This window comes from Trachurus trachurus, assembly GCF_905171665.1.
Source record: "Trachurus trachurus genome assembly, chromosome: 4".
In the NCBI taxonomy this organism is placed as follows: Eukaryota; Metazoa; Chordata; class Actinopteri; order Carangiformes; family Carangidae; genus Trachurus; species Trachurus trachurus.
In genome coordinates, this window is record NC_139898.1 from 19285827 (window position 1) to 19310697 (window position 24871).

Genomic DNA, 24871 nt, shown 5'->3' on the forward strand with positions numbered 1-24871 from the left:
GCTCTTATTTTGCATGTTTCCATGTCACTCATCCACTGGCCTCTAAGAAAAGTTTGTAGTCATTTGGCATCTGAAAAACGTCCACGGTTGATTGGATGAGATACACACAAAAAAAGAAAGAAAGAAAAAGTGTCTCCGAGGCTACCACAAATAGTAGACCTAGACCTGCCTGCTTGGGTGCAGGAATTTATCATCTAATAAAAGTAAGCGAATTGTTTAGTTTGTTTAGTTAGGCAGGCATGTGAGCTACATGCAGGCTTACAGATCTTTATACAATAAATTCTCAAAAGGGAGAATGAACTTAAGAATTGAATCTATTGTTGTTCAGTTGAATTATGGTCATTCAATAGAAATGAGAACAACATACCCTGTAGATTTTTTTCTCCGTCTGAAATGTCTGCAATTAAAACTTCATTACACTTCTCATTTATTTGTATCTTCCCAAATCAGCGTGCAAAAGTTTGTATATTGTTTGTATATAGCTGCCTACACTTGGCTTTGAAGGATAGTCTGAAAAGCTTTTTTTTTTTTACTTTCTGCCAAGCAATGCTGCATTCATATCTCAAGGGAAATACAGGCTCTGCTTGACATGATTCACACTTGGAAATTTAAGGATTTTTCATTACTTTATTCTGTGATCAGAGTTCTTGAATAACAAGAGATGTCTAATGTGGTTCAGTGGTTGTTATAGTAAAGAGCTCTGTTTTATAGGCTTAAAACTAGACTGTATGTAAAAAATGGCCTAAGAAGTGGTGGGCTTCAACGCTTCTCACCACTGAGTTGGTGATAATAATAATAATAATAATAATAATAAGTATTATAATAATAATCGAGTTACTACATGAAACGAACTAAAATAACATTCGCACACAACATATCCCACCCATATAGACTGTAAACAAAAAGATCCGACCAGTACGTGAACGCACCATTTCGCACGTCTCTTCTACGGTTATTCTCCTATGACGTGAACGCAGCACAAAACGACAGCAGGCAGAGGTGACAAGTCTGGATCATGTTTTCATTCCAGCGGAGGCATACTTGAACGACAAAGGACATTGTAAATATAAAGACCAGCGAGGCGGTTAGCGGAGCACGTCGAGTCCCTGTCCACCAAGAGGAGAAAAGGACATTAATGTTGTTGTTAGCAAACCAGCTAGCACAGGCTGAAATTTGTTAGCTAGCTAACGGAGGACCCTGTTAGCCCACCGCCACCATCATCGCTCCTAGCCAGCTGTGCATCGCCCTGTCTTCCTACGATGGGAAACACAGCAACTGCCAAGAAAGGCAATGAGCAAGAAAGCGGTAAGCACCTAAAAAAAAAAAAACCATCTAAACACCACAGTTAGCCATCTAACATTAGTTGTGGTACAGCGTGCGATCGCTTATTATAAAGTCAGTGAGAGAGAGAGATAGAGAGCAGCCTTTAGCAATTGTTGTCCAGTGGCTAGCAGCAGACACAGTACAGTGATATGCGCTGCAGAGAAGAACCATCTTTGATAGGGCACTTTACAAGGTGTGTTAGTTAGTTAGGTCCCCTCCTAATGATTTCTCTGTTTGCCTGTTATCTCACTTGTGAAACAGTGCCACAGATGATGCAGCCAGCTAATAATTGAAAAATGACATATGAGCAAAATGGCAGTGTGGTCCTCCTCAGCCATCCTGTTTACCACCACAGCAGTGGATACAAGGAAAGATCCTGGACTCAGTTTAATGATTCACGATAACGTTGAAGCTGAAGTTATATCAAGGCTCAAGCGTGTTTGGTTTTTAAAAAGGCTAATATCAGCTGCCTGTAGCCAGATAACAGCAGCAAACATTAGTTTCTATTAAAGCTGCACTACAAGGCCTCAGCATTGTTAACAACAGGTACCTGATAACGTTAAAGATTAGTTCACCTTAAGGATGTTTGGTCTGGCTCGACAAGGTTACTAGTTATATAAACAAGAAGTTCTTTGTTTGTTTGTTTTTTTGTCTTCTAAATATGGCCTGCAAATTGGCTGGCAACAGTTTCTCTCCAACCTGGTTAACACTGATGTGTCAAGTCAGCTGTCAACAAGTTAAGATGTAAATGAAAAAGCCATGCCTCCATCACTGCTTTCTTACAGCAGCATGAACTTCTGGTATGTGGATGCTATAACATCAAGGAAAGGTAGCTCCTTTCCTGGTCACATTGCACCTGTTGATGAGCAATTTTTTTTTCAATCTCAAGTGCTTAATCACTTGAAAGCAGTAGCCAGAGGGCACTCTGTTGTGTTTAATGTGTCCTTTGTCAGTATTGACCAAGCTAATCCACTAAACTGTACCATGGCTATTGGTCTGTCTGATGAGTACTGATCTTGACCTGCTTTCTGATTGGCAGTAGTCCATACAGTCTCTTTTAGCCTTGTGACTCCAGCCACCTGTAGTGTCTCTATAGGGATGCATGCAGCACCAATCTACAGAGACGTCCTTCCTCCTTACACAGTGTTGTGTGTTGATGTCCATTAGATTTCTGTTTGCATTTGAGTGTTAGTTAGAGAGGCCAATACCAAGTGCAGCTGCCCAACAAATCCACATTTCCTGTGCACCAGCATGTTAAATAATAGTGTGTCATATAAAAGTCTTTCTTTTTTTTTTAGGGTGACTTAAAGCATAGGGGAGAGCTCTTTGAAGAACTGCATTGTTAAACTGTACCACCAGAGTGCACAATAACCTGGAGATAACTTCCCCCCTGTTAGTCAGTGGTGGGTGTTACAGGCCTGCAGTTCCCTTATCTGCACTCTGAATGCTCCACAGCTGTGCAGTGTTTTTGACATAACTTCAAGAGGGTGGCCTTTTCCTGCACTTTAACGTCTTTGTAGACTTTTGTCGAAACAACATCGCCATTTGCATGGGGGGGCCAATAAGTGCTCTCGGAAGACACCGCACATAACAAGTAGACGTGCAATTGGCCGCTGATACCAAAGCAGAGTACTTGAACAGGAAGCTTAACTTTGTGTGGTTAGCCGAGCATTGCAGTGCACTTGGCTGCATACAGGAAGCTGGTGTCACTCATTTCACTTCAGTCTGAAAACGGTTGCTTTTGTCCGGGAGCCTTTTCACTCACACATCGAGAAATTAGTCTCAAAATGGCTCAGGGAAAAGAGCAGTCCTTCGCCAGCCGTTTATTTCAGAAATGTCGCAAGAGTAGCCCAGAGCAAAAAGGACAAGAGAGTGATATACCTCATATCTCTGAGTTCACCATCATGTGGGATAAGTTAAGTAAGTGCAGTGTTGCTTTCACACTTGAAATGTGTCTTCCACCATTTGATGCTTTGAAAACGATGAGCCTTGACTTGTGTTAGTAGTTCTTATTTGCAGGAAAACTAAACATTTTTAATCTTATAAAGATAAAAGATTTGATATGAAAAGATATAAAGATTTGTATTGAAAATTATGAAGGTCTTTTAATATAGTTTGATAATGATATATTTTTTTAATGCTTCATTCAACTGGCTGACATGTGGTGGTCAGGTTTTAAAAACTACAAGCAGCCGCCCAGTTACATGACCTTTTATTATTACCTTCCTCATCAGGCTCACAATGGCTGTATTTTCACGCAGCTTTTAGACATAAGTAAAAGCAGCTTAGGCATAGCAGTTTTTAGTGCAGGCCATTTGTGGCGCCTCAGTTGCTTACATCATTTTAATATTGCTGTCCTGTCATTTTTTTTCCTACTGTTTCGGCAAGTATGAAATGTGTTTTTATGTGTGCTTTTACAATGTCTTTTCAATCACTGTTGTTTTATCTTCTCTGTGACAGATGACTGTAGTTTGACAATATCTTATTCAGAGTAGGGATAGGAAAAGCCTCATCCAATACCGGTAAGAAAGAAATAGAGTGAAAGAGATGAAGAAGAAACTAAAAACTAACCTTGGTGAAGGTGCTATAAAGCAGTTGATAAATACTATTGATTATTAGTTTTAGCTGCAGACGATTTAGAAAAAAAAGTCTTCAAACCAAAATAATCTTATGACAATATAAAGAGGTACATGTACAGTATGGGTAGGGTGCCTTATGTTGTCTTCTTCAGTGTCATTTTGTCGTGTGTTGCATTGAATCCACTTGAATCTCAAATGTTCTTGTTTTTAGCTCTTCATAAATGTCTCTTCCTCTCTTTCTCTTCTCCATCATTTCCATCCATGTGGGTGAATGTTCCTGCAAACCCTTGGTGAACTGTAGAGACTTTTGGTATGCTCATTTTTCCATGAGCCGTCCTAAATCACAGAGAGAATGTTTATGCTGCAGCTTAGGCCTACCAGGCTTGTACTATTGTATCTAAATATTACAAGGTTAAACAACCTAGCCAGTTAACATACAGATTCCACATATACAGCAGTCCATCAGTGCTTGGTATGCATTTAAATCAGTAACAGTATACCAAAGTGTACCACACCAGCTAGACATTAGACACCCACAATGACTCTGTGACTTTGGACGTCTCATGTCTGCTGTGACTTTCATAATGCACTGTCTTTCTAATGCCTGCACCGTAGTCTAAGTTATGTTTTGCATTTTGTCTTTTCTCTCTGCCTTTTATTACTGCCTCCCCCCCCCTTAATTCCCACCTACTCTGAAAGAGATGCAGAATAGCTTGAGCTTGAATTGGCCAGTTCTGTAAAGTTCACATGAGCTCTTTGCATCACTTTGTGAATTAAAAGTTTCCTGCTTAGGTGTGTGGTTTGAGTTTTGTTAAGGCGGTATTTTTTGCCGTTTTGTCAAGTTTAGTCCTACCTCCACCACAGTGCGTGACATTTGCCTGACCTGAAAGTGCATTTGTTCTCCCTGAACCTTTGAACTACCCTTGTTCAGTTTGCCAAACATGCTAACAGGTCTAGCATTGTGTGATGCTACCTGCTAAATTCTCGTTGTTTATTACACTTCTCTCTTGTTTTTGCAGTGAAAGAGTTCTTAGCTAAAGCCAAAGAAGATTTTTTAAGAAAATGGGAGTGTCCACCACAGGTATGGTGTTCTCTATGAATGCTTCACATTATTTCAACTTTTTTATTTCTCTTAATACTCTTTTAGATTGTGCCACTGCTTAACCACTTCCTTTAGTTAAAATCTTGTTGACTTCCATTCTAGATGATTGTGTAATTGTTAGAAGTAAGTAGTAATTGTTAGTAAGTAAGTGGAAACTCTGATAAGAAGACCAAATGTTACACTAGTGGCAAATGTAAAAGCTCCAAGTACACTGAATGTACTGTACATGCCAAGTCGAAGCATTCCAGTCATCAGTTTTCTGTCTCATGTCCACTGATAATGTGTTTCCTTAGAGCACAACTGGCCTGGATGACTTTGATAGATTTAAGACTTTGGGCACTGGCTCATTCGGGCGAGTTATGCTCGTCAAACATAAAGGAACAAACCAGTTCTACGCCATGAAGATCTTGGACAAACAAAAAGTAAGTTCTGTACTTCTTAAAGAAAATGATCTACCCCTGCCTGGAACCAGTGTTGTGAATTATGGTGTTGTTGTCTGTGAAAAGCAAACTCTCGCATGCTTGACAAATGCTCTAACTACGTACAGTAAGTGCTGTGTATCTCATAAAAGGAAATGGAACGCTTCCTCTCACGCACTGCCACTAGTTATCACTGAAAGCCTCGGAGGCGCGACACGATGAGAGTTTCGATCTGTAAAAACTGATGTGAAAGTCGTAGGAGGAGGAGGTTAGCGTGTCCTCCATGTGTCAGCCATGTAGCAGTAGTTGTTTCCCCTCAAATCCACAAAGATGGTTAAACGAATATCTGACCTGTCTTTTGTTTCAGCCCCACTGCTTTGACTTGCACTGAGACTTAGAGAGTGCATTGTTGCTCACACAGCCTCTGTTTTTCTCTTACCGCTTTGCATGTTGAGCTCTTCATTGTTTTATACACTGTTTTTGCAAGTTTTAGTCCTAAGTATATATTTTTACAGTTTTACTACTTTCTATGTTGCCATTGTTTTCCAGTAAGTAATTTCAATAACACATGCAAATTACCTTGCAGAGACTTTAAAATTGCTTATAATACAATAGGTAGTTCATCAGGTGTTATGTCTTTGTGTCACTATACTTACTGCTTTGCATGATGAGTAAACCAGTTGTGCATTGAGTGAAGGTGTGAGACTCTGATGTGGTTACTTTGCTCTCTGTGTTTCTCGCTCACTTGTTATTCCATCACTTTGCTTTGCTCTGCTGATGCCGTTCAACAAACTTCCCCACCATCTCATGAATGCACCAGACTAGCAGACGTTTAAGATTAGTTTTTCTTTCATCCAGCAACTCTGGAAAAAATCAAACAGAACATGATGGTTATTATGGATTATCTTTCTCTCTTGAGCAAGCCCTAAGTCTCTGCATGCTGATCTTCACACCTTACTAGAATAAATGCAAACCAGTCACTGACTAATGTAAAATGATGCTGTTAAATCTGTCATATTGGTCTTAAATGCAAAAACTCTCACTGTGCTTTAAAAATCAAGCATAACTAACATCCGAAAATCAGGAAAACCTTGTTGTACACCACACAAAACATGCACAAGAGGACATTACAGGCGCTGCTTGATATACACTGAGTACTCTACTCAATTCTTTACCTTTCAGGTGGTGAAATTGAAGCAGATAGAACACACACTAAATGAAAAGAGAATACTACAGGCCGTCTCCTTCCCCTTCCTCGTCAGATTGGAGTACGCTTTCAAGGTACACACACAGTGGCACCCACCTCTTAGAACCAGTAACATGGTTAACTTGCCACATTACCAGTTCATGTTTCACCAGGGAAACTTCTAAACCTGAAGAACACTTACTAGTTCACATTTGTTGTGTTTATTTTGTGACCATGCTGAAAGGATTCTGGCTTTGTTAAAACAGGACAACTCAAACCTCTACATGGTGATGGAATATGTGCCCGGTGGAGAGATGTTCTCACACCTCAGACGTATTGGAAGATTCAGGTGAGGAAAACATTGGGCTCTTATTTTATTGTTTTTATTGTGTTGTGTCAGCCACTTGTAGCTGGATAAAGATTTTGAGATGGACACTTTTATTCACTGTCTTCTGTCATGCTCCTTTACTCAAAAGAGGCCTTTCATATATTTCATTATCTGCCTCTCTGCGTTTCCCTTCTTTCAGTGAACACCATGCAAGATTTTATGCAGCTCAGATAGTACTCACCTTTGAGTACCTTCACTCCTTAGACCTCATCTACAGAGACCTGAAGCCTGAAAACCTGCTCATAGATCAACATGGGTATATCCAGGTACACAATCTATATTAAGTTTATAATTAAAAATATAAATAGAACAAAAAGGCATCAGCAACAGATTCTGCCGGAGCTACTTTTCTGTACCTCTTTGGTAAGTGAGACGGGAGCCAGAAGCCCTCATTAGATTCTCTAAGAGGACAGAGGTGACTGTCAGGACATACATGATGTTGATATATAGAGGGGAAGTTCTAGAAAAATGTCACAAATACTACTCATTTAGTCTGCTAATAAAGACTGAAAGTGAAACGAACACATGTCTTCATGTAGATGTTAATAGCAATGGTTAAGGAGTGTACTTTGTCCTTGCATACTGACAAATCTTATTGTTCTTCCTTTAGGTCACAGACTTTGGCTTTGCCAAAAGAGTAAAAGGCAGGACTTGGACATTGTGTGGAACTCCTGAGTACCTGGCTCCAGAGATCATCCTCAGCAAGGTGAGCCCTTTGTACTGAACTTAGCCAATACAAACCATCTTACTGCAGTCCATTCCAATGTGTAACCTTTCAGAGTTTTATTTTTGGCTCCGTGCTGCAGCTTAATGGGTTTCAAACAATGACAATGAGGTGTAGCCACTGACTTTCAGCATCTAGGGTCCTCACATTCACATTTGGGTAAAAGTGATAAGAATCATATCCTTTTATATGGAAATTAGCTTTATTACAGTGTTTCACTTTTTTACCATTATTTGACACAAAAGAGGGAAACAACGGCCGAGACAGAAAGAAATAGCTGACATACAACAAAAGGTCCCCTCACCCAGAAATCAAACCATGGACACTTTGGTTATGTGCTATAGTATGCACCCTGACCCTCAACCAGTATGCCATTGAATGCCCCAATGTGCCTTGGTCAGGAGTAGAGTATCTGAGTAAAGAGATGACCTTTCAAGTGAAGGACAAAACAGTGAATATCTTTGTCAGAGAGGCCTCAAAAGTAGTTTTGTTTGCCAAAATCAACAGTTTAGTACTTTCTTAAAAGGAAGTTTTGGGCAGGAAAACTAGAAAATGACAAACAGTGGCGCTCATTTGTTAGAGCATGCGCCCAATAAACAGCTACACGGGTTCAAATCCACCCAGCATCATCTTCGTCAATGACTTGACAGATCAATTCTGGTGGATGACAGGAAAATCATTCAAGTGGTGAAAAAAGTTCCCTTAAAGAGTCAAATTGACTCTCCAGGATGTAACAGTACATGTTATCTTGTCAACAATCAATTTCAGCATTCAACAACCTTAACCTAGGAGGATACCACAGATGGTGCAAACAGCGGATAAGCATCTATAAACAGACACACAAATTATAAATAGAGCTGGTTGAGTTCAAGAACAAAGTTCTGTGGCCGGATGAAACTAAAATCAACATCCATCAAAATGATAAAAAAAAAAAAACATCTCGTGCTTCAGTCAAATACTTCAGTCATCAACCACAAAACATTTCTGTGAAGTATTAAGGGACAATTCCAGGCAAATTCAACCTGGAGTGATAGTTTCCTAATATTTTATGTCTAAAAGAAAGAGTCTGAATATTTTCTTTGTAATTGCTCCTGTTTTGCGGTATAGTTCTGTGTGTCCCTGCATCACCACGGTAGCGATGAATGGGAGCGGACCGATCTTACGCTGTTTACATCCCTCAAAAACCACTTTTTTTTTCTTTTACAAAAAATTTGTGGCTCTCAGTTGATATTACTTTGTTGATGAAACAAACGGGAGAGCTTCAGACGACCTGTAAACATAGTTAGCCTTCAGCTTGACTCTCACACAGCTCCGTTTACAAACGTGTCTGCTTGCTTGAAGTAAACAAACGCCTTGGTTTGAATAGCCATCTGACGCTGTCTGTGGGGAAAAAAATGCGGTTTTGAGGGATGTAAACAGCGTAAGATCGGTCCGCTCCCATTCACCGCTGCCGTGGCGATGTGGGGACAGACAGAACTACTACAAAACCGGAGCAATTAAAAAGAAAATCTTCAGATTCTTTCTTTTCGACCTTAAAATATTAGGAAACTATAACGCCATGTTGAATTTGCCCGGAATTGTTCTTTGAGTGTGATGTCCAGTTAAACTTAAACTCCTAAACTTTGGACATTTGTCAAAGATCTATACCTCCCACACAGTTCTTTCTTAGTTGATACACACCTAGTCAGATTGAAGCTGAGACTTGGCACTGTGATAGTGGTAGTGTCCATTATCTTCTGTTATTCTAATTTGCAGAATCTGAAAAATAGAAAATGTGTAACTGTCCAGATAGGTATGGTCCGAACTTTATCTCCTAGGACTTTCTGACTTACACTGTTGATTTTCTTTTCAGGCAGTTTTTCCTACTTAAGCATAACCAGCTTTCGAAAAATAAATGTAAATAATTCCTGTCTTTCAGGGCTACAACAAAGCTGTGGACTGGTGGGCACTTGGAGTCCTCATCTATGAGATGGCTGCTGGTTATCCTCCCTTTTTTGCTGATCAGCCCATCCAGATCTACGAAAAGATTGTGTCTGGCAAGGTACGCTGCGCAATGAATGTAAATATTTTGAACGGTTAAATATTTCGACAGTTTTCAGCTTCGGTTCCGGCCATAAAGACCAACTACACATTGGTTCTCTTCTTCTCAATCCAGCATATTAAAGAAATAAGGTGAAGTAACACAAAATGTTCTGCAATTTATTTCTGATAACTAATGTTTTTTTTTCTGTTTTTCAATCTTGTAGGTACGATTCCCCTCTCACTTTAGCTCCGACCTGAAGGATCTGCTGAGAAACCTGCTTCAGGTAGACCTGACGAAGAGATTTGGCAACCTGAAGAATGGTGTGAATGACATAAAAAATCACAAGTGGTTCTCCACAACAGACTGGATTGCCGTCTACGAGAGAAAGGTAGGTCGTGATTTTCTCATTGTAACTTTAAACGGCCTCCTTGTTTGACACAGAAAAAAAATAAACATTGCATTTCACATCCTAAGGTTGAAGCCCCCTTCTTGCCGAAGTGCAGAGGACCAGGCGATACGAGCAACTTTGACGACTACGAAGAGGAGGACATTCGTGTCTCGCAAACAGAAAAGTGTGCAAAAGAGTTTGCTGAGTTCTAGTGAGTGGGCACGAGTCCCATCAGGGCTCAAGTGTTTTGGGATATTTGCACTCTCCTGGGGGTTAAGGTGGAACTGAGGCCGTCACATGTTCAAAACAAACGTCTCATTCCTTCATTCCACACGGCTGAATGAGGTCCTTCTTGCCATGATCCTGCGTGCAGTTAGCACTAACCTATACACAGGCACATTATGCAGACACCCCTTGTGCTGCAACACAGAAATACTAGACCACTTCCTCATCTTTTGTCTTTTGTCGTTTGTTTTCTATGTTTGCCACTCTTGAGAATCCTCCCTCCTCCTTATTTCAATTCAAATAATTATTTGAAAAACGACGTGAAAACTAATATTAATCCAATTTTTCAAGTGGCACAAAGAGTGATTGATTGTATTTAGCTGGTATTGCACATTTTGTGATATAAGCTTTGGCAAAATAGAGGGGATTTTTTTTTTTTTTTTTTTTTTTTGGGTTCAAATTTTTCAAACATATAGTTTTGCCAGTTGTCTGTTGTCTGTTACATGCCTCAGTGTGTTTTAGGGTTCAGTTTATTACTCATTAATCATGAACACCATTACTCATCATCCTGGTGTCCTGAAGACCTACAACCGTGTATTTGTGCATATAGAAGTATACATATATGATACATACGATTTGAACACTGTTTTGTTAAAGCATGACCAAATTCAGTCAAAGGAAGCGGTGTTCAGCGAAGGAAAAGAAACACTCGTGACTTCTTGAAGTTTCTGGGGGTTTTAGCACTCGGGCATTCGATTCTTGAAGAGACTGATTAACAGTGACAAGTGTTAGTGCAAAACAGAAACTTGTCAGTGCTGTATTAGTTGATCAGTTGTAGCATTGTTTTATCCATATCCAGTCACAGGACATTTCCTTTTACCTCAGACTAGGTGTGGTATCAAATGAATGGATTGAAATTATATATTTTTCAGGTACAGCTCTGTTTCAAAAGAGTGGAAACCGATGAAGTTGGAATATGGTCGTCCGTCTTTGGTATGTCCAAAAAGTTATGAAGTGCACTGATGTGGCATTTTCCAATAGCTGAAAGGTCAGTTAGATTTTCATGAGGGTCCGTCATCGTGGCAACGAAGCAGTGTTGGTCGCATGGACAAATTCTGTCCATTTGGGGTTGCTTTTCGATTTTGTTTTTAAAAGCTGATTGTGCGCTAGCAGAGCACTGGGAAGACATTGTGTAACTGCCATATTTGCTTTATTTTCATATTTACTTTTGCATGTTTGTTATGTTTGTACAGCAGTGTCACAACAAGCTAAGAGTGACCTAAAAGTGTTCCCGTCTTTTTTGTTCTTCTTTTTTGTTACATTTAAATTGTTTCATAGCTTTGGACATTGATGCATTAGTTAGGTACTTTTTATCCGAGTGACATTTTCCTCTGCAAAATCTAATTAAAACAAATGTAATACATTAAATACACCTAAATCATAAAATAATAACAAAAACCGAACTATCATAACCCTTTAAGTATTCATTCATCTTGGTCACTTACTTGGTTCAAACATCTGCCTACTGCAGGTATAGCAGCTCGTAGTCTCTTTGCATCATTTTCTAAAAAATTTGCACACTGTGATGGAGCAATATTTGCTCGTTCTTCCTCGCAAAATTGCTCAGGCTGAGTCAGGTCAGTTCGAGAACGTTAATGGACAAAAATGCTGTAGTCTTGTCTCAGATTTTCAAACGGAATAAGGTCAAGAGTCTAACTTTTGAAGTACTTTTTCCATTGTAAGCCACTCCTGTTAAGTTATTGTCTACATATATATTAATATGTATTTTGTCTCCCTTATTTGAGATTTTTTAAAACATTGGGCATCATTCATTTCTCATTAATTCTGACACATTGACTGTCCATCCTGCCCAAATGTAATCCCTGCCTCTGCAAACTCCTCACCAGTGTGACAGATTGTTGTCTTTTTTTAAAAAGACAGGTGTTCACTCGTTGAACTTCTCGATGTGTTTGTGAGTCTGCCGTCCACAGAGGGGTCAGAGCCTGAGGTCATTTCTGCAGGTCGGACACAGGGTCCAATCAGAGTTTTATACTTCGTTTGAAACAATAATGCGTTGCTGACACTCTTTCAGTTGAAAGTTTCTTAAGCCTTTAGTGGTTTTGATCATTATTTGACATGGTGCTCAAGTCCTTGTCAATGAGGAAAATGCAATTTAATCAAGTTCAACAATCTTAGACAACCAAATGTGAAAAAGGAACTGAATGCTTTTCTTTCTTTTTTCTTTCTTTTTGAGGTATTTATGTTCTATTTATGGCCTGATTTTTTTTTCACAGATTAAGCATAAGATATGACGTTCGATTTAGTCCTTATTTCATTTCGAAAGGCACAACTGTTTCTTATTCTATTTTTATTTATATTTACAGATGTCTAATGAAATAACATTTTAAATGTTAAAACTTGCATAGTTCTCAGTTTGTGAGGATACTCCAAATATTTTATTCTCAAAAGTGTTATAAACATTGAATATATTGGATAATTTATTTGTACTTTTTTTTCATTTACCCTTAAAAGAATAAAGAAGATTTATAGAAAATATTTACCACAGTTAATACGCACTGATGCCTCTCATGCCTATGTAAAATTATATCCTTTTATTTAACTTTCAAAAGAAAAATTCTTTTTTTCGACTTTAAATCGACTTTATTTAAGAGGATCCAACATGAATTCCCTAATTTAAAGGTTGAACAGAATGTAATTGCAGAATCAATGGAATTTTTTTTTTTTTTTGGACAAAGTTTGAAAACTACACCTGGGAACTCAGCATGTTTCAGTCAAAACTGCCTGTGTGTAAATCTTCCCAGAGATTGTGTAGGAAATCCACAGCTCTTCTTATGTGTCATCTATCCCCTCCCCTCTCCCCTCCGTGTAATAATGTTTGTCATATTTGATGTAAATGATGGCACTTTTCCCTGATCCACTTCACACTCCTTTATTAAAGGAAATCAGTTTGAGTTCTTCGTAGCTAGTCACACATGCCAGTATGGGATCAATAATCTGAAATGTGTCTGTATTTAGTTTGTGGGATATTTTGCACATCATTTAGAAAGGCTGACACGTTTTTTTCCCACCCATATTTACTTGTGTTTGCAAGGGGAATAGACTTTGCTGTAGCAGATTTTATGTATCAAAGGACATGTCACTATAATAAATTCTTTTTATTAAAAACTATAATGGTTTGTGTTCAATAAACACTAGGGGCTGTGTATAGAGACAACGGTGATGTGCTTCAGTTGAATGGTCCAGCTCGCTGAACAACAAACGCTGGCGTTTACAGATTGAAAAAGGAAGAACTACTTTTCCCATGATTCTCCGCTGTCATGTGGGCGAAGGAAGCTAAACCGATGAAGAGGGCTAGTTGGTATTACTTGATTAAATCTTGATTTTATCAATTGAATATCGCCGTTTGTGACTTTGTCAAATACCTCAGTGACCAGAAAACATTTGGTCATCCAAACGACGTGCACAGCTCGGGCGGACTGTTGCTGTCAAGCCGGAATCATCTCAAATAAGGTAACTTAAATGTTGTATTAGCAAACCCAGCTAACTACCTCCTGTTAGCTTAATACGAAATACGAAGGAGCAGCCAGCGTTAAAATATTTCCTGTCGTCATTATTATTAAGCGTAACGTTATTTCCTCATTACGTTATAACGTTACTGAATTGCTAATTTTCATTTTATTTATGTGCGTGGCAACTGTGACAGTTTTGTTTTTTTTTATGTTGTGTTACTGTGCTGTTTTTCCTTCTTTTTCCTCCCTCTTTTTCTTTTTTTTATTTAAATCTTGCTAACGTGAGTTTTAGGTCGTAATTTTCACACGCTGCTCTCCGTCCGTCTGTCACTGAGACATAACAAGCTGCAGGATCGTTTTCTTCTGTTTTGGTCATTTTTGTGAACATGATCTGTTTTGTTTCAGCTTTTCCACTGTGTGAGACGCTGCACGGGGGGAAACAATGATGTTAGACCTGCCAACAAACTAACTTCTCCGAGGGAAGACGTCTGATGAAAAATTACTGCAACATTACAGATTGTAAGAGTCACTTTCTCTCTCTCTCTCTCCCTCTTTTTCAAATCAAAATGTCTGAATTACAGCTTTAACTTGAAACCGCATGTGGGGGAACAACACTCATTTCCTCCTCACTAGTTGTCCAAATATGGTTTCGGTTTGAAATGAACCACACATCCCATTGTCAAACCGCTTATAAACAAACAAGTTTTTATTTGCTTGTTTAAGCTCCCGGGCAGGCTGCGGTGGGTGGCTCCACCAGGAGTTTATGTTTCCAAACACTGGCGATAAAGCTCTGATGTAAAAGATACAGACGTTTTTTGAAGATGACGAGAGGCTGAACGACCTGGTGATGTTTATAAAATTGTTTAAGAAACAGTTGGTCGATTCATTTATGAAGCACAAATGATCAAATGTAAGTTTTATAAATATTATACTGAAAGATTTGCCTGGACAGACAAACAGTAATTAGCCTAATATATGTTGCTCTCGACAACAAACATGTTACAAACAATGAGACTAAATGATGAGATTAGTTAAAAATCAATCAATTTATTCACTAATGAAAATAATCTTAAATTGTTTTTAAATTATGTAATTTTCTAACCAATTAAACAAATACATAATTCTATATTACTGTTCAACTAATTTCTAAGGGTCTTTTTATTTTTTACAGCCGGCATGGAAGACAAGGCAGCAAATGGCTCTGTTGACACCAAAAGGTATCATTTCATTTGCACAGGTTAACATTTGTTATTGAAAGATTGAAATGAAAGGAATGTGTTGAACCACTGTTACAGTGCAGTGTTCATGTTAATTATGGTGGATCCTTTTCCTGTCGACCCCACAGCCCGGTGGAGAATGGTCAGATGCCGGACCCTGCCAACTGGGGGGTCACCGATGTCGTCAACTACTTCAAAGCAACAGGGTTTGAGGAGCAAGCCACAGCTTTTCAAGATCAGGTCGGTGTGCTCTTCTGCTAAAAAAAAAAAAAAAATCTTCATCTGTCCCATGATGAAAACAAACTAGGATGTCAATCAAACATTCCTCTCTCCTCCTGACAGGAAATCGACGGCAAGTCACTGCTCCTGATGACGCGTAACGACGTCCTGACAGGGCTGTCGATAAAGCTCGGCCCTGCGCTGAAAATCTACGAGTACCACGTGAAACCATTGCAGACTCAGCACCTGAAAAGCAACGCGTCGTAGCACCACAGGCCGCCCCAGCACCCACCTCAGTGACAATCATGGTGTCAGGAGAACCCAGGTTAGCTGCCGCTTCACAAAGACTCCTCTGGCCACAGTGGCACCTTAACACAGGATTTGAATGCTGTATGTTTTTATAAAGCATGGACCCCAAAATGGGTTGCACATGGAGTCCACTCAGCTGTTTACCCTTTCAGCCATTCTTCTTTCTGCTGCTTGAGATTTGTATGTTATTTTATTTTTGTGTGTGTTTTTATTTAAAAGAAGAAAAAATTGGGGAGGGGATGATGTTTTTGTGTGTGTGGGTGTGTGTCTACATGTGTTCGTGCGCGTGTGCAGAGTGGATTAACCCATATCGTTTTGTTTTTTAAAGTATTTGTATATAAGATGATATATAGATGAAAACTGTGTGTGTTCTGTCGTTCCCTGAACACTTTGATACGTGCAGAGAATTATTCTGATGCATCCCATTTTCCCCTCAAATCGTTTTTTATTCTCTATAATGTGCAGCCAAGTCTGTGAGTCGTCCCTAGCATGTAACAATGAAGCGTTTTGTTTTCCCACACACAAGGAGCCAACGGAAAGCCTCTTTGTCCCTGCACATCTTCATTATCTAGGATCGAGGCTCTAACTATGAAAATATTTATGTGTATATATTCTTTTTATGTTCCTACCTGTGGTGCTTTCAGCATTGTCGCACAGACAACTGTATTGAAGTGTGTATGACCAATGTATATGTGCAACATAACACTGGATTTTGAATATCTGAATCAAAGATTTTCAATAAATGGTGCTCTTTTCTCACCAAAGAATAACATTAGTTCATTAGTTTATTGATAGTCATTTGCTTCTGTTAAATTTATTTACTTACATATTCATATTATAGACTCTAAAGCTTTGATTGTTTATTCAAAACCATTTAAAAGGTAATTTTAGTATTTTTTAGTTAGGCTTGTTAAGGTTGATATCTTGATCACAGCAGCAGTGTTTTCTGGACCTTGTGTCAGTGCCTTCACAGCTTTGCCTGCTGTTTCCTGCGTACTGTGCCCGTGATGTTCCCTGAGGGGTTATCCAGAGGAAGAAGTACCTGTGAGGAGAGAAAAAATACAATATTATCTAATATTTCTATGTTTAAACAACTTCAAAGATTGATTTATTATCATTACCTCGTCTTTATTGGTGAGGCCCATTTTTGTCATGTCTATGGTGAAGTAGTGCTGGTTGGGCATGACGATCTCTATTTCCTCAATCTGAAAGACAATGCTGATGTTACAGCCTGAATTTCCTGAATATACCTGTTTATGCACTCTGTTTGCTAAAGTATCAGACTTCAAAATCTTTGTAACATTGAAATATGTTTGTTCGCGCAGAAGTGAGAATGTCGAGAAAACTACAGATAAAGACATTCCTCTGATAAGTCAAATTTACATGTAGCCTATAGAAAATGTCCCGCAAACATCAACTATGGCAGATCCTAACTTTGAATTTGCTAAAATAGTTTATATGTATCAACAATAATGATAGGTGATAATGAGTGTATTGATCTCTGTGATCTAAATGTAGTCGTACCGCAGGAACTCTGTCCAGGACCAGAACCTGTGTGTCATAGAGGGTCTTCTGCACAGAAGGTGAGTACTCTCCACGACCGTAGGGACCAGCAAACTTCTCGATAATTGTCTCCTTCACGCACTTCCTACAAGGTGATAAAATCGATTTTTCATCAATTTTGTGATTTCCCTCCTCTAAGGCAGATTAAAGACTCCTCTCACGCATACTAAATTCAGACATTTGGTGTTTCAAGTGTTCAAATTACCATGCAGCATCAAAGTCGACACCCTGAACCTTGTTGTAGCGCCACCTAGAGTAGACGGAGGTGCAGAAACACCTGTCTTTGGTCTCCTGCAGAGTAGTGAAACGGTCCCGGAGGAAACCCTCAAAACCAGACTGAGTGGTCTTCAGCACCTTCATGTCCTTGACCCCAGTATGAAGAACTGGGATGCCTGTGTGGTATCACATACATTATGAACACACATGTAAATCAAACCACAGCATCCACACATTCACACATCAGCTGAGCTACTGACGCTGGGTGTGTGTCCCGCTGCTGCTGATGTCTGAGCCACATCTGCTCTGATTCTGAGCACAGTTAAGCAGCTGAGCCCTGTGAGTCTTGTTTACACAGAGGAAGTAAGAACTATATGTTTTCAACTCCAATCCAGTAGGTTATGGTACGTTTTTAACGGAAGTACATTTCTAGTATTTAAATACTACCTAATCTTTGTGTATGTATGTTTGTGTGTGTGTGTGGCTTTATTTACCATTGAGATTCTGTTCGACATCGCAAAAGCGACAAGCCTCTGGGCTGAAGATGAATGCATGAGCATGTTCTACCCCATTCTGAGAGAGAGGGAGAAATCTGGATCTCAGCCCATTACACAATCACTCTCACTAATGTCCTATGGTAAAAATCCAGTTGGTCTAGTTGGTGTATCACTGTGGGTTTTTTATAGATGCTCAAGTTTACCTTCCTTAGAATTTTAGATTGTAACGTGATAAAATCTCTCCTTTTGTTCAGCCATTTTTACCTTGTCCAGTCGTCTCCATGGAGCCTCCTCCATGTAAACCTTGGCCCTCAGCACATGGTTGAAAGAGGTTAGGAAGTGATTGCAGATATCCAGGGAAAACTGCTCAATTGTTTTTACCTGAACAGATGCAGATCAGATAAACAGAAGAGTCACATTGTAAATAAAGCAATCCCCCCCCCCAAAAAAGTGCAGACCAACCAGCAAATGTTTGCTTTTGATTGTTATCTGATTGGTCTGTGTTTGAGCAGATTTAACAGGGGTCATTTGAGGTAAAACAATGACTATGCCCATGACCCATTTGCTAAAGGGTTAGGAGTGACCTTCATTTAACCAGTAGCAGCTACAAAGATGACAGAGGTGATGAAAGATGCAACAGCATTGATCTAACAGAAAGTACTTTAACATCTACTTTTTGAGATTTTTGTTGTTGATGTTAATTTTCTACAAATTGAATGAATTAGACTTTACCTGGTTAGGCTACAGAGACGTTTAAGTACAGAGATATTGCATGTAATGTCACAATCCCAGGACAGTTAATATTATGTTAATAGGGAAACAGAAACATTTTTTTGTCATTTCATTTCAATAACTCCTCAAGCCTTATACAGTAGGCAGACCCCGGATGTTACTGTTTTATCAAAAACACCTCTTTTTTTCGTAATATCACAGCAGTTTCAGCCTCTACACTGGCTGTGCTTGGGTTCCTCGTGACATATTTAATGTTATTTAACATGGAAAAATTCATGCAAATATCTCTTCTCTCTTCTCTATCTTTTCAGATTGAAGTGATTGTGTTGATTTGTGTGTTTGGAAGTCACTTGCAGAGTTGAGTGGTTACCCTTATACATGACAATGACATTAGTCGCTATCACCCCTTGCAGTGTCCTTATGGATAGAAATTGTTGTCCAGCTCGAGGATACAAGATGTGTGCAGTGCACTGACATGTTCCTTGTGTCTGTCGGTAGTGGTGGGTGACCTTACCCCCCTGAGCTTGGCCAGAGCTTGGACGGTGTTCTTGATGGTGTCGGTGGGGATGATGTCCGAGTTGTCTCCAGTTAGATAATCCTTGCGTGATTTGAGTGTGAGCTCCACGTCAGCTTTGAGTTCAATGATGGAGTGGTGGCTTCCCTCCCTCCTGATGACCAGCACCTTCACCAAGTTCTTGCCGTAGCCTGTTCGCACAAACTCCACATTCTGCACGCACACAAGGGACAGATTGTTGAAGCGGCCCAACACTTTCCAGTGATGTTAACACAGGTCCCAACAGGTGCCATTAAGACACGTTATTGCATCTTTGTATTAGTTTGTTGCAAATATTTTATCTAGGTCTACTGGTTCCTCAGATTGGTTGCCTGAGCATTGTTTTCTTCCCGTATCCTACAGTGAGTTATCCCTGTGCTATAGTATATAATAATAATAATAATAATAATAATAAAAAATAATAATAATAATAATAATAATAATAATAATAACAAATACATGTACACCATTTGAATTTATCACTTTGCTTTTGAGAAATTGAATTCATGCATATTATTTGATTTTAAGTAGTATGTGAAAAAAAGTAATATCTGACATGATAATTTAGCCATTGGAGTAAGAATGATAAAATTAGCTCTGTTAGAAAGTTAACACTAATGGCAGATCTGGGGTTTATTTTAGAAAAAAAAAAACTTTTAAACAAAATGACTGTTACCTGATTTGAAGCAGTTGCCATGGTTTCTTCTTTTAGTACAACTGTTGTGTGTCTGGCTTCTGCCCCTGTTGTGTTCCCGACAAAAGGCGTCTCTGCTGATGCAGGAGGATTTTGTAGAGAGGGTGGTGCTACCTTTGCACCAAGGGCTATTTGAAGTTACATCATTGAGAGTTCAACCTGTTATACCTGAACTGGGCGTTTAATTTTTCAGACATGCAAATTTTGTGCTGTGCACAGTTGTAATCACAGAGTTCTGACTTTGACTTTTATTTCATCCACTTGTGCTTTCTCATAGTCTGATTAAATTTTTGAGATTTGATAGCTGAGACAAACTGCACAGATATGAATATTTCACACCTAACAGAAATGTGCATTTATAAATTGTAGAGATAATTGGGTTAAGGTTTGCTTTTTTTTAAACACACACACACACACACACACACACACACACACACACACACACACACACACACACACACACACACACATTTTGACATCTCAGTTCTAATAAAGCACCTATTAAAAATACTACATTAGTATTAAGCAGTGGTTTTATTAAAGATGGTAACAGTCCAGGAAAACTGCTGATACAGTTCATACAGATGTTTCTCACAGACACAATAATGCAAAGAATGGATGGATTTTGATTGAGCTTTCATTAATTATCCATAATAACTTGAATAGGTTATTTACAGGTATGTCATTAACTTTCTAGTGCTCTGATTACTCTGTCAGTAATTTCACTATGACTAACACTACACTAATTTAACTGTTTACTGTCTTTTAGTCACCAATGGTTTCCCATTCTCAGGTATCTTGAAAACACATATAACAAAAGTAACTGATTAGCAAGGTAATCTCACACTTCATTAAATTCATTACCTCAACTGACAATGTTAAAATAAAATGCAAAGTCAGAGGCCTTTGATTTCACAGGTTGCTCAAAGTTACAAAGTTTCAAAGTTTTTTTGAACAGATGTTTTTCAGTTCACTAAGCAGCAGCTCAATGGCTAAGAAAAGACAAATGTGGTTGCACTGAGAAGTTCCCATGTGTGAACAGGTCCAACATTTTTTGGATAAAAACTATTACTGGACAAGTGAAGGCAAAACACAGAGACTGAAGGCTCTCGCTCAAAGAGTCTTCCAAAACTGTAATTGAATATATCCCCTAAAAATCCCCCCAGTGCCTTCAATGCGCCCTTGTCATGTGATTGCGTCTTATGACTTTATGACTTCCTCTTTTGTATGTGCAAGCAGATGTGCTGTACACAACCTGACAGCAGATTTCAGATTCACTTTCTCACACGTTGTCTGCCGTGCCACCTCAGCTACAGGAGTCCTTCAGGATGGCAACACGCCTCTGTTTCTGCCTCCAGACCGTTGTCATCACTCTGTGTTGCACCGCATGTAGCACTGGCATTTCCTGTAGAAATGAAGCTGGTGAGCCTGTTGATTGGTGAGTTGACATGAAAATACAGTACTGAAGCTATACCTCTGTGTTTTTAGCTACAGTGGATATCTGTCTTGTGTCTCTTGGTAGGTAACAACATCATTGATACTGGTTATGTTTTGATGCAGTGAGACATAAAGCTGATACAAAATACATTTAACAGTTCTTTGAATATTTTCAAGATGTCCTCTTTTGTTAATCCCAAACTATAGCCCATATGTTTATCTCTCCATGCTGTGCAGGTTTATCGTCTACAAGCTGCCCAAGCGTAAGATTGGCGGAGACGGCAGTGGAGTGGACTACATGTATTTGGACTCATCAGTAAAGAGTTGGCAGATGAGTAAATTCACAATTAACATCAGTCAAGGAGCCATAGGGAACACATTGAACCAGCTTTACATGGGAGAGGCCTACAAGGTGAGGTTACATCCCTGTTCTTCATGTGGGGTTTGCACTGTTCTCTATACAGTATGTCCCTGATCAAACCTAATAGCAGTTCTGTTGTACATTTTATACTGGAGTGGATACTCCGATATTTGTTTTCTATAGGCAAGTGAAGTGAGCTGGACATAAACAAGCCTCCAGAATTAGATAAACTAAATAACATGGTCCCTCCTCATGCCATGTGGCACAGGGTTACTCTGGCTAGTACTGTATATTAGTATAGGAAAAATAAAATGTTAAGGGAGAAAATGTGAAAAGGCTAACCATAATTACTTGTATTATCACATTGTATCACTGTGTATTTGACTTGGCTTATATTGAATTCTATATTTTTGGTTGCATGCTTGAATTCTGAATCTGTAGGTTATTATTTTAATTTCTAAATCATTTAATTAATCATTTAATGCACATGTACAGTAGCCTGTCAGTGTATTGGGAACAATATTTGTGTCGCATCAGAAAACAAAATCAATCATTGTTTTTAAAAAAATGAAAGAAAGAAGTTTTTACCAATAGGTCACAAACAAGGTCAACAAGGACCAGTGAGGTTTATTAATAAATACCTAATTTGTTTAACTCATACAAAAGTTTAAAATATTAGCTGCTAGCGCTTGTGTCCAGTTTTTGTGCTAAGCCCATAAAACAAGTTTTTCCTTCAGTCCAACAGCTCAGTCTATGCACTCTACAATGATGCTCCGCCAATCCTGGATTACATGAAAGAATATGGACACACTAAAGGTAAAGATTAATTTTGACTGTAAATCAATTTGAAAAGTTTGATGACACTGATAATGTCCAAAGATCATAATAAAAACATTACAACATGTAAAGGAACACACTGAAGCAATGAGGTGCATTCAGGGACCTGTCTATATTTTTTGTTTGATAATTAATGACAGGTGTACAGTATGTTCTGGATAATATTCGGGCTCTTCAGTCCTATGATTCAGCAAAAAAGAAGAAAAAAAAGATCAATATTTTTGGGGGGTTTTCAGGGGGAGGAAATGGGCAAAGAGCATCAGTGTGATAACACGTGTTGACACTGGACATGGCTTTGATGGTTTTCATGCAAGTGGGGCGCTTGTTGTACGTGCTTTTGTGTGCAAAGAGTTGTTTGTGTGCATCCCGCAGGGGTGCTGCTCTTTGACCACTCTCAAGGTTTCTGGCTATCGCACACCATTCCTCACTTCCCCTCGTTCCCTGAGAGAGGCTACCTTTACCCCTCCTCTGGCAAAGTCAATGGCCAGACCGCTCTGTGTGTGACTTACAAGTATGAGCAGTTTCTGCGTATAGGTGAGTGAACGCTCATGAAGCAATGGGGCCAGACCCATTCCTGCTATTTACCCTTCCCAGACTTCAACTTACAAAATCCTCTATTTGCTGAAAACAATAGAACAGTAACGCCGTGACCTGGGCTTATGCAACTCAATCAGCAGTTATATAGATACACACGTCCTTTACTCCAAATGTACACACACCTGCAGAGGATGTGTCCAGTGATAACATTACGTAACATTAAGCAGAGCTTTTATGTCCCCTTCAACTCAAATATCATGATCCAGTTTACACGAGCATGATATGGAAAACTAAAACTTCAAGCATCTGCGCCTAGAACGGACGGTGAAGCAGCAGATCTTAAGGCAGATACGTTTTGAATTCATAGATGGATGTTTTAAGTAACATTGTTTCTGCACTGATTATAGGATTTTACTCATTTTGACATCTATGCCATTTGTTTTTATGGTATTGTGATAGCCTGTATTTTTTTTTTGCATTTTTTTGCATTTTGAAGAATATGAATGGACTTGCCCTTTAAAAGTCTCATCAACCACTCATTGTGCTTTACAATACTTTCCACACTGACCCACGCATTCATGCACACACAGCCTGAAGGTGGCAAGGATCGAACCAGCGACTGTAATTAGCACACGGCCTGCTCTACCTCTCACCGGCTAATGGCTAGCAGCTCTCATATTCAATATTTTCAGAAATCCGATAACTAACCGTCAAATGCACAATAAGAGAAGACTGAAGTCACTCTTGTTTTTTGTTTTTGTTTTTGTTTTTTTGCATTTGTCCATTAAATAAGTAACAAAACGTGACTAAACAATTGGATATTGGATAGATATAGAAAGGGTGTGTTTATTTCCATACTGACAATAGAGTTAGGCATATCCTGTCAGACTTAAAAACCCTATCAGTAAAACGACAACATACTTCAATGTGACCAGTTATAATATAAATGTATTTTTGAATAAGATTCATTTGTGTGTTTTTTAATAACAGAATTTTTCTTTTATTATTATTTAGTTTTTATTTCTCATTTCTCCTCCTATTTTTGATGCATTCCCTTTTTTTCTTCAGCAAAGCAGATGGTCTACCTCTACCCTCGTTTCTATAACTGCTCAGTACCTGCTGCGTTCTCGGCCGACCTGCCACAGCTGGCCCAGTTGTGTGCAGGCACCAAGCCGCTGCTGTCCTCAGATAAGGGAGAGGAGCAACTTTCCTCACTCCAAGGGGACAAGTTTGTCAGTTTTGCCAAGTCAGAACATTTTGTGGATGGTAAAGAACCCTTTATGTACTGTTGGTTATTGATATTTTACTTTTTATACATTAAGTTACATCACCCCCATTAGCTGTAAAACCAACTTAACAAAAACATCTGTTTGCAGTCTTATTTGCACATTTCACTTGTCTGCCACAGTCACCCTTTATCAGGTGTAGACACACTGTCATATCAGAGCAGTGACATCCATGAACACACACCCCATCCGGGCCTTCAAAAGTAGTTTCTCTTTTGGCCCCTTACAACGAGGCAGTCTCTACTTGTTATCATATAGGCACAGTTGTGTGCAGTTCTCTTTCAGATTGTTTCATTTGTAGGATTTTTTTTTTGTTTATACTGTGTTTGTGATCTAAAATATCACTCATTTAAAATATACAAAACTGCACTCATTACACCATAATCCCACCTTTCAGTACCATGACAATGAATTTATTGTCCAAAAAGTTTCATTTGTGGTTTATATTCATACGTAAAAAAAACAGCTGCAAATGTAGTTTATGTATTTTGCTTATCACGTTAATTATTTTTTAGTTTTATATGAT

General features: G+C 38.9%; 4 protein-coding genes across 8 annotated transcripts in view; 3 read left to right on the plus strand and 1 right to left on the minus strand.

The window, feature by feature from the left end:
* The window catches only part of LOC310985222 (deoxyribonuclease-2-beta-like), a 29823-nt gene that overhangs the window by 2240 nt on the left and 2712 nt on the right, over positions 1–24871 (plus strand). Inside the window, exons 2-6 of the mRNA XM_083970752.1 lie at positions 21127–21325; positions 21562–21736; positions 22423–22501; positions 22895–23056; positions 24128–24325. Of these exons, the coding sequence (XP_083826878.1) occupies positions 21216–21325; positions 21562–21736; positions 22423–22501; positions 22895–23056; positions 24128–24325 (724 nt within the window). The 5' untranslated portion in view covers positions 21127–21215. The remainder of the gene's footprint in view (positions 1–21126; positions 21326–21561; positions 21737–22422; positions 22502–22894; positions 23057–24127; positions 24326–24871) is intronic.
* On the plus strand, positions 996–14875 carry prkacba (protein kinase, cAMP-dependent, catalytic, beta a). Of its 3 annotated transcripts, XR_014595345.1 has the most exons (11): positions 2893–3243; positions 4922–4983; positions 5298–5426; positions 6606–6704; positions 6876–6958; positions 7137–7263; positions 7608–7703; positions 9640–9762; positions 9968–10132; positions 10219–13888; positions 14293–14875. XR_014595345.1 is itself a non-coding variant. In XM_083970396.1 (10 exons), the coding sequence occupies exons 1-10, from the start codon at positions 1260–1262 to the stop codon at positions 10342–10344; spliced, it is 1056 nt and encodes a 351-aa protein (XP_083826522.1). In that variant the 5' UTR covers positions 996–1259; the 3' UTR covers positions 10345–14875. The 3 variants fall into 3 exon arrangements, 2 of the variants coding, with proteins under 2 accessions (XP_083826522.1, XP_083826521.1); XM_083970396.1 differs by lacking the exon at positions 2893–3243 and adding an exon at positions 996–1305 and having other exon boundaries at positions 10219–14875; XM_083970395.1 differs by having other exon boundaries at positions 10219–14875.
* samd13 (sterile alpha motif domain containing 13) lies at positions 15064–16252 on the plus strand (the record flags this gene model as incomplete). Its single annotated transcript, XM_083970120.1, has 3 exons — positions 15064–15075; positions 15159–15344; positions 15447–16252. 3 exons carry the CDS (start codon positions 15064–15066, stop codon positions 15588–15590), a joined length of 342 nt encoding a protein of 113 aa, XP_083826246.1. The 3' UTR covers positions 15591–16252.
* Positions 15087–20003, minus strand: uox (urate oxidase). 3 transcript variants are annotated; one of them, XM_083970398.1, is made up of 9 exons: positions 19870–20003; positions 19155–19367; positions 18173–18289; positions 17906–17984; positions 17401–17587; positions 17157–17280; positions 16754–16837; positions 16585–16674; positions 15087–15358 (listed from the first exon to the last, which is right to left on the minus strand). In XM_083970398.1, the coding sequence occupies exons 1-8, from the start codon at positions 19888–19890 to the stop codon at positions 16600–16602; spliced, it is 900 nt and encodes a 299-aa protein (XP_083826524.1). In that variant the 5' UTR covers positions 19891–20003; the 3' UTR covers positions 15087–15358; positions 16585–16599. The 3 variants fall into 3 exon arrangements, with proteins under 3 accessions (XP_083826524.1, XP_083826525.1, XP_083826523.1); XM_083970399.1 differs by having other exon boundaries at positions 15087–15361; XM_083970397.1 differs by lacking the exon at positions 15087–15358 and having other exon boundaries at positions 16400–16674.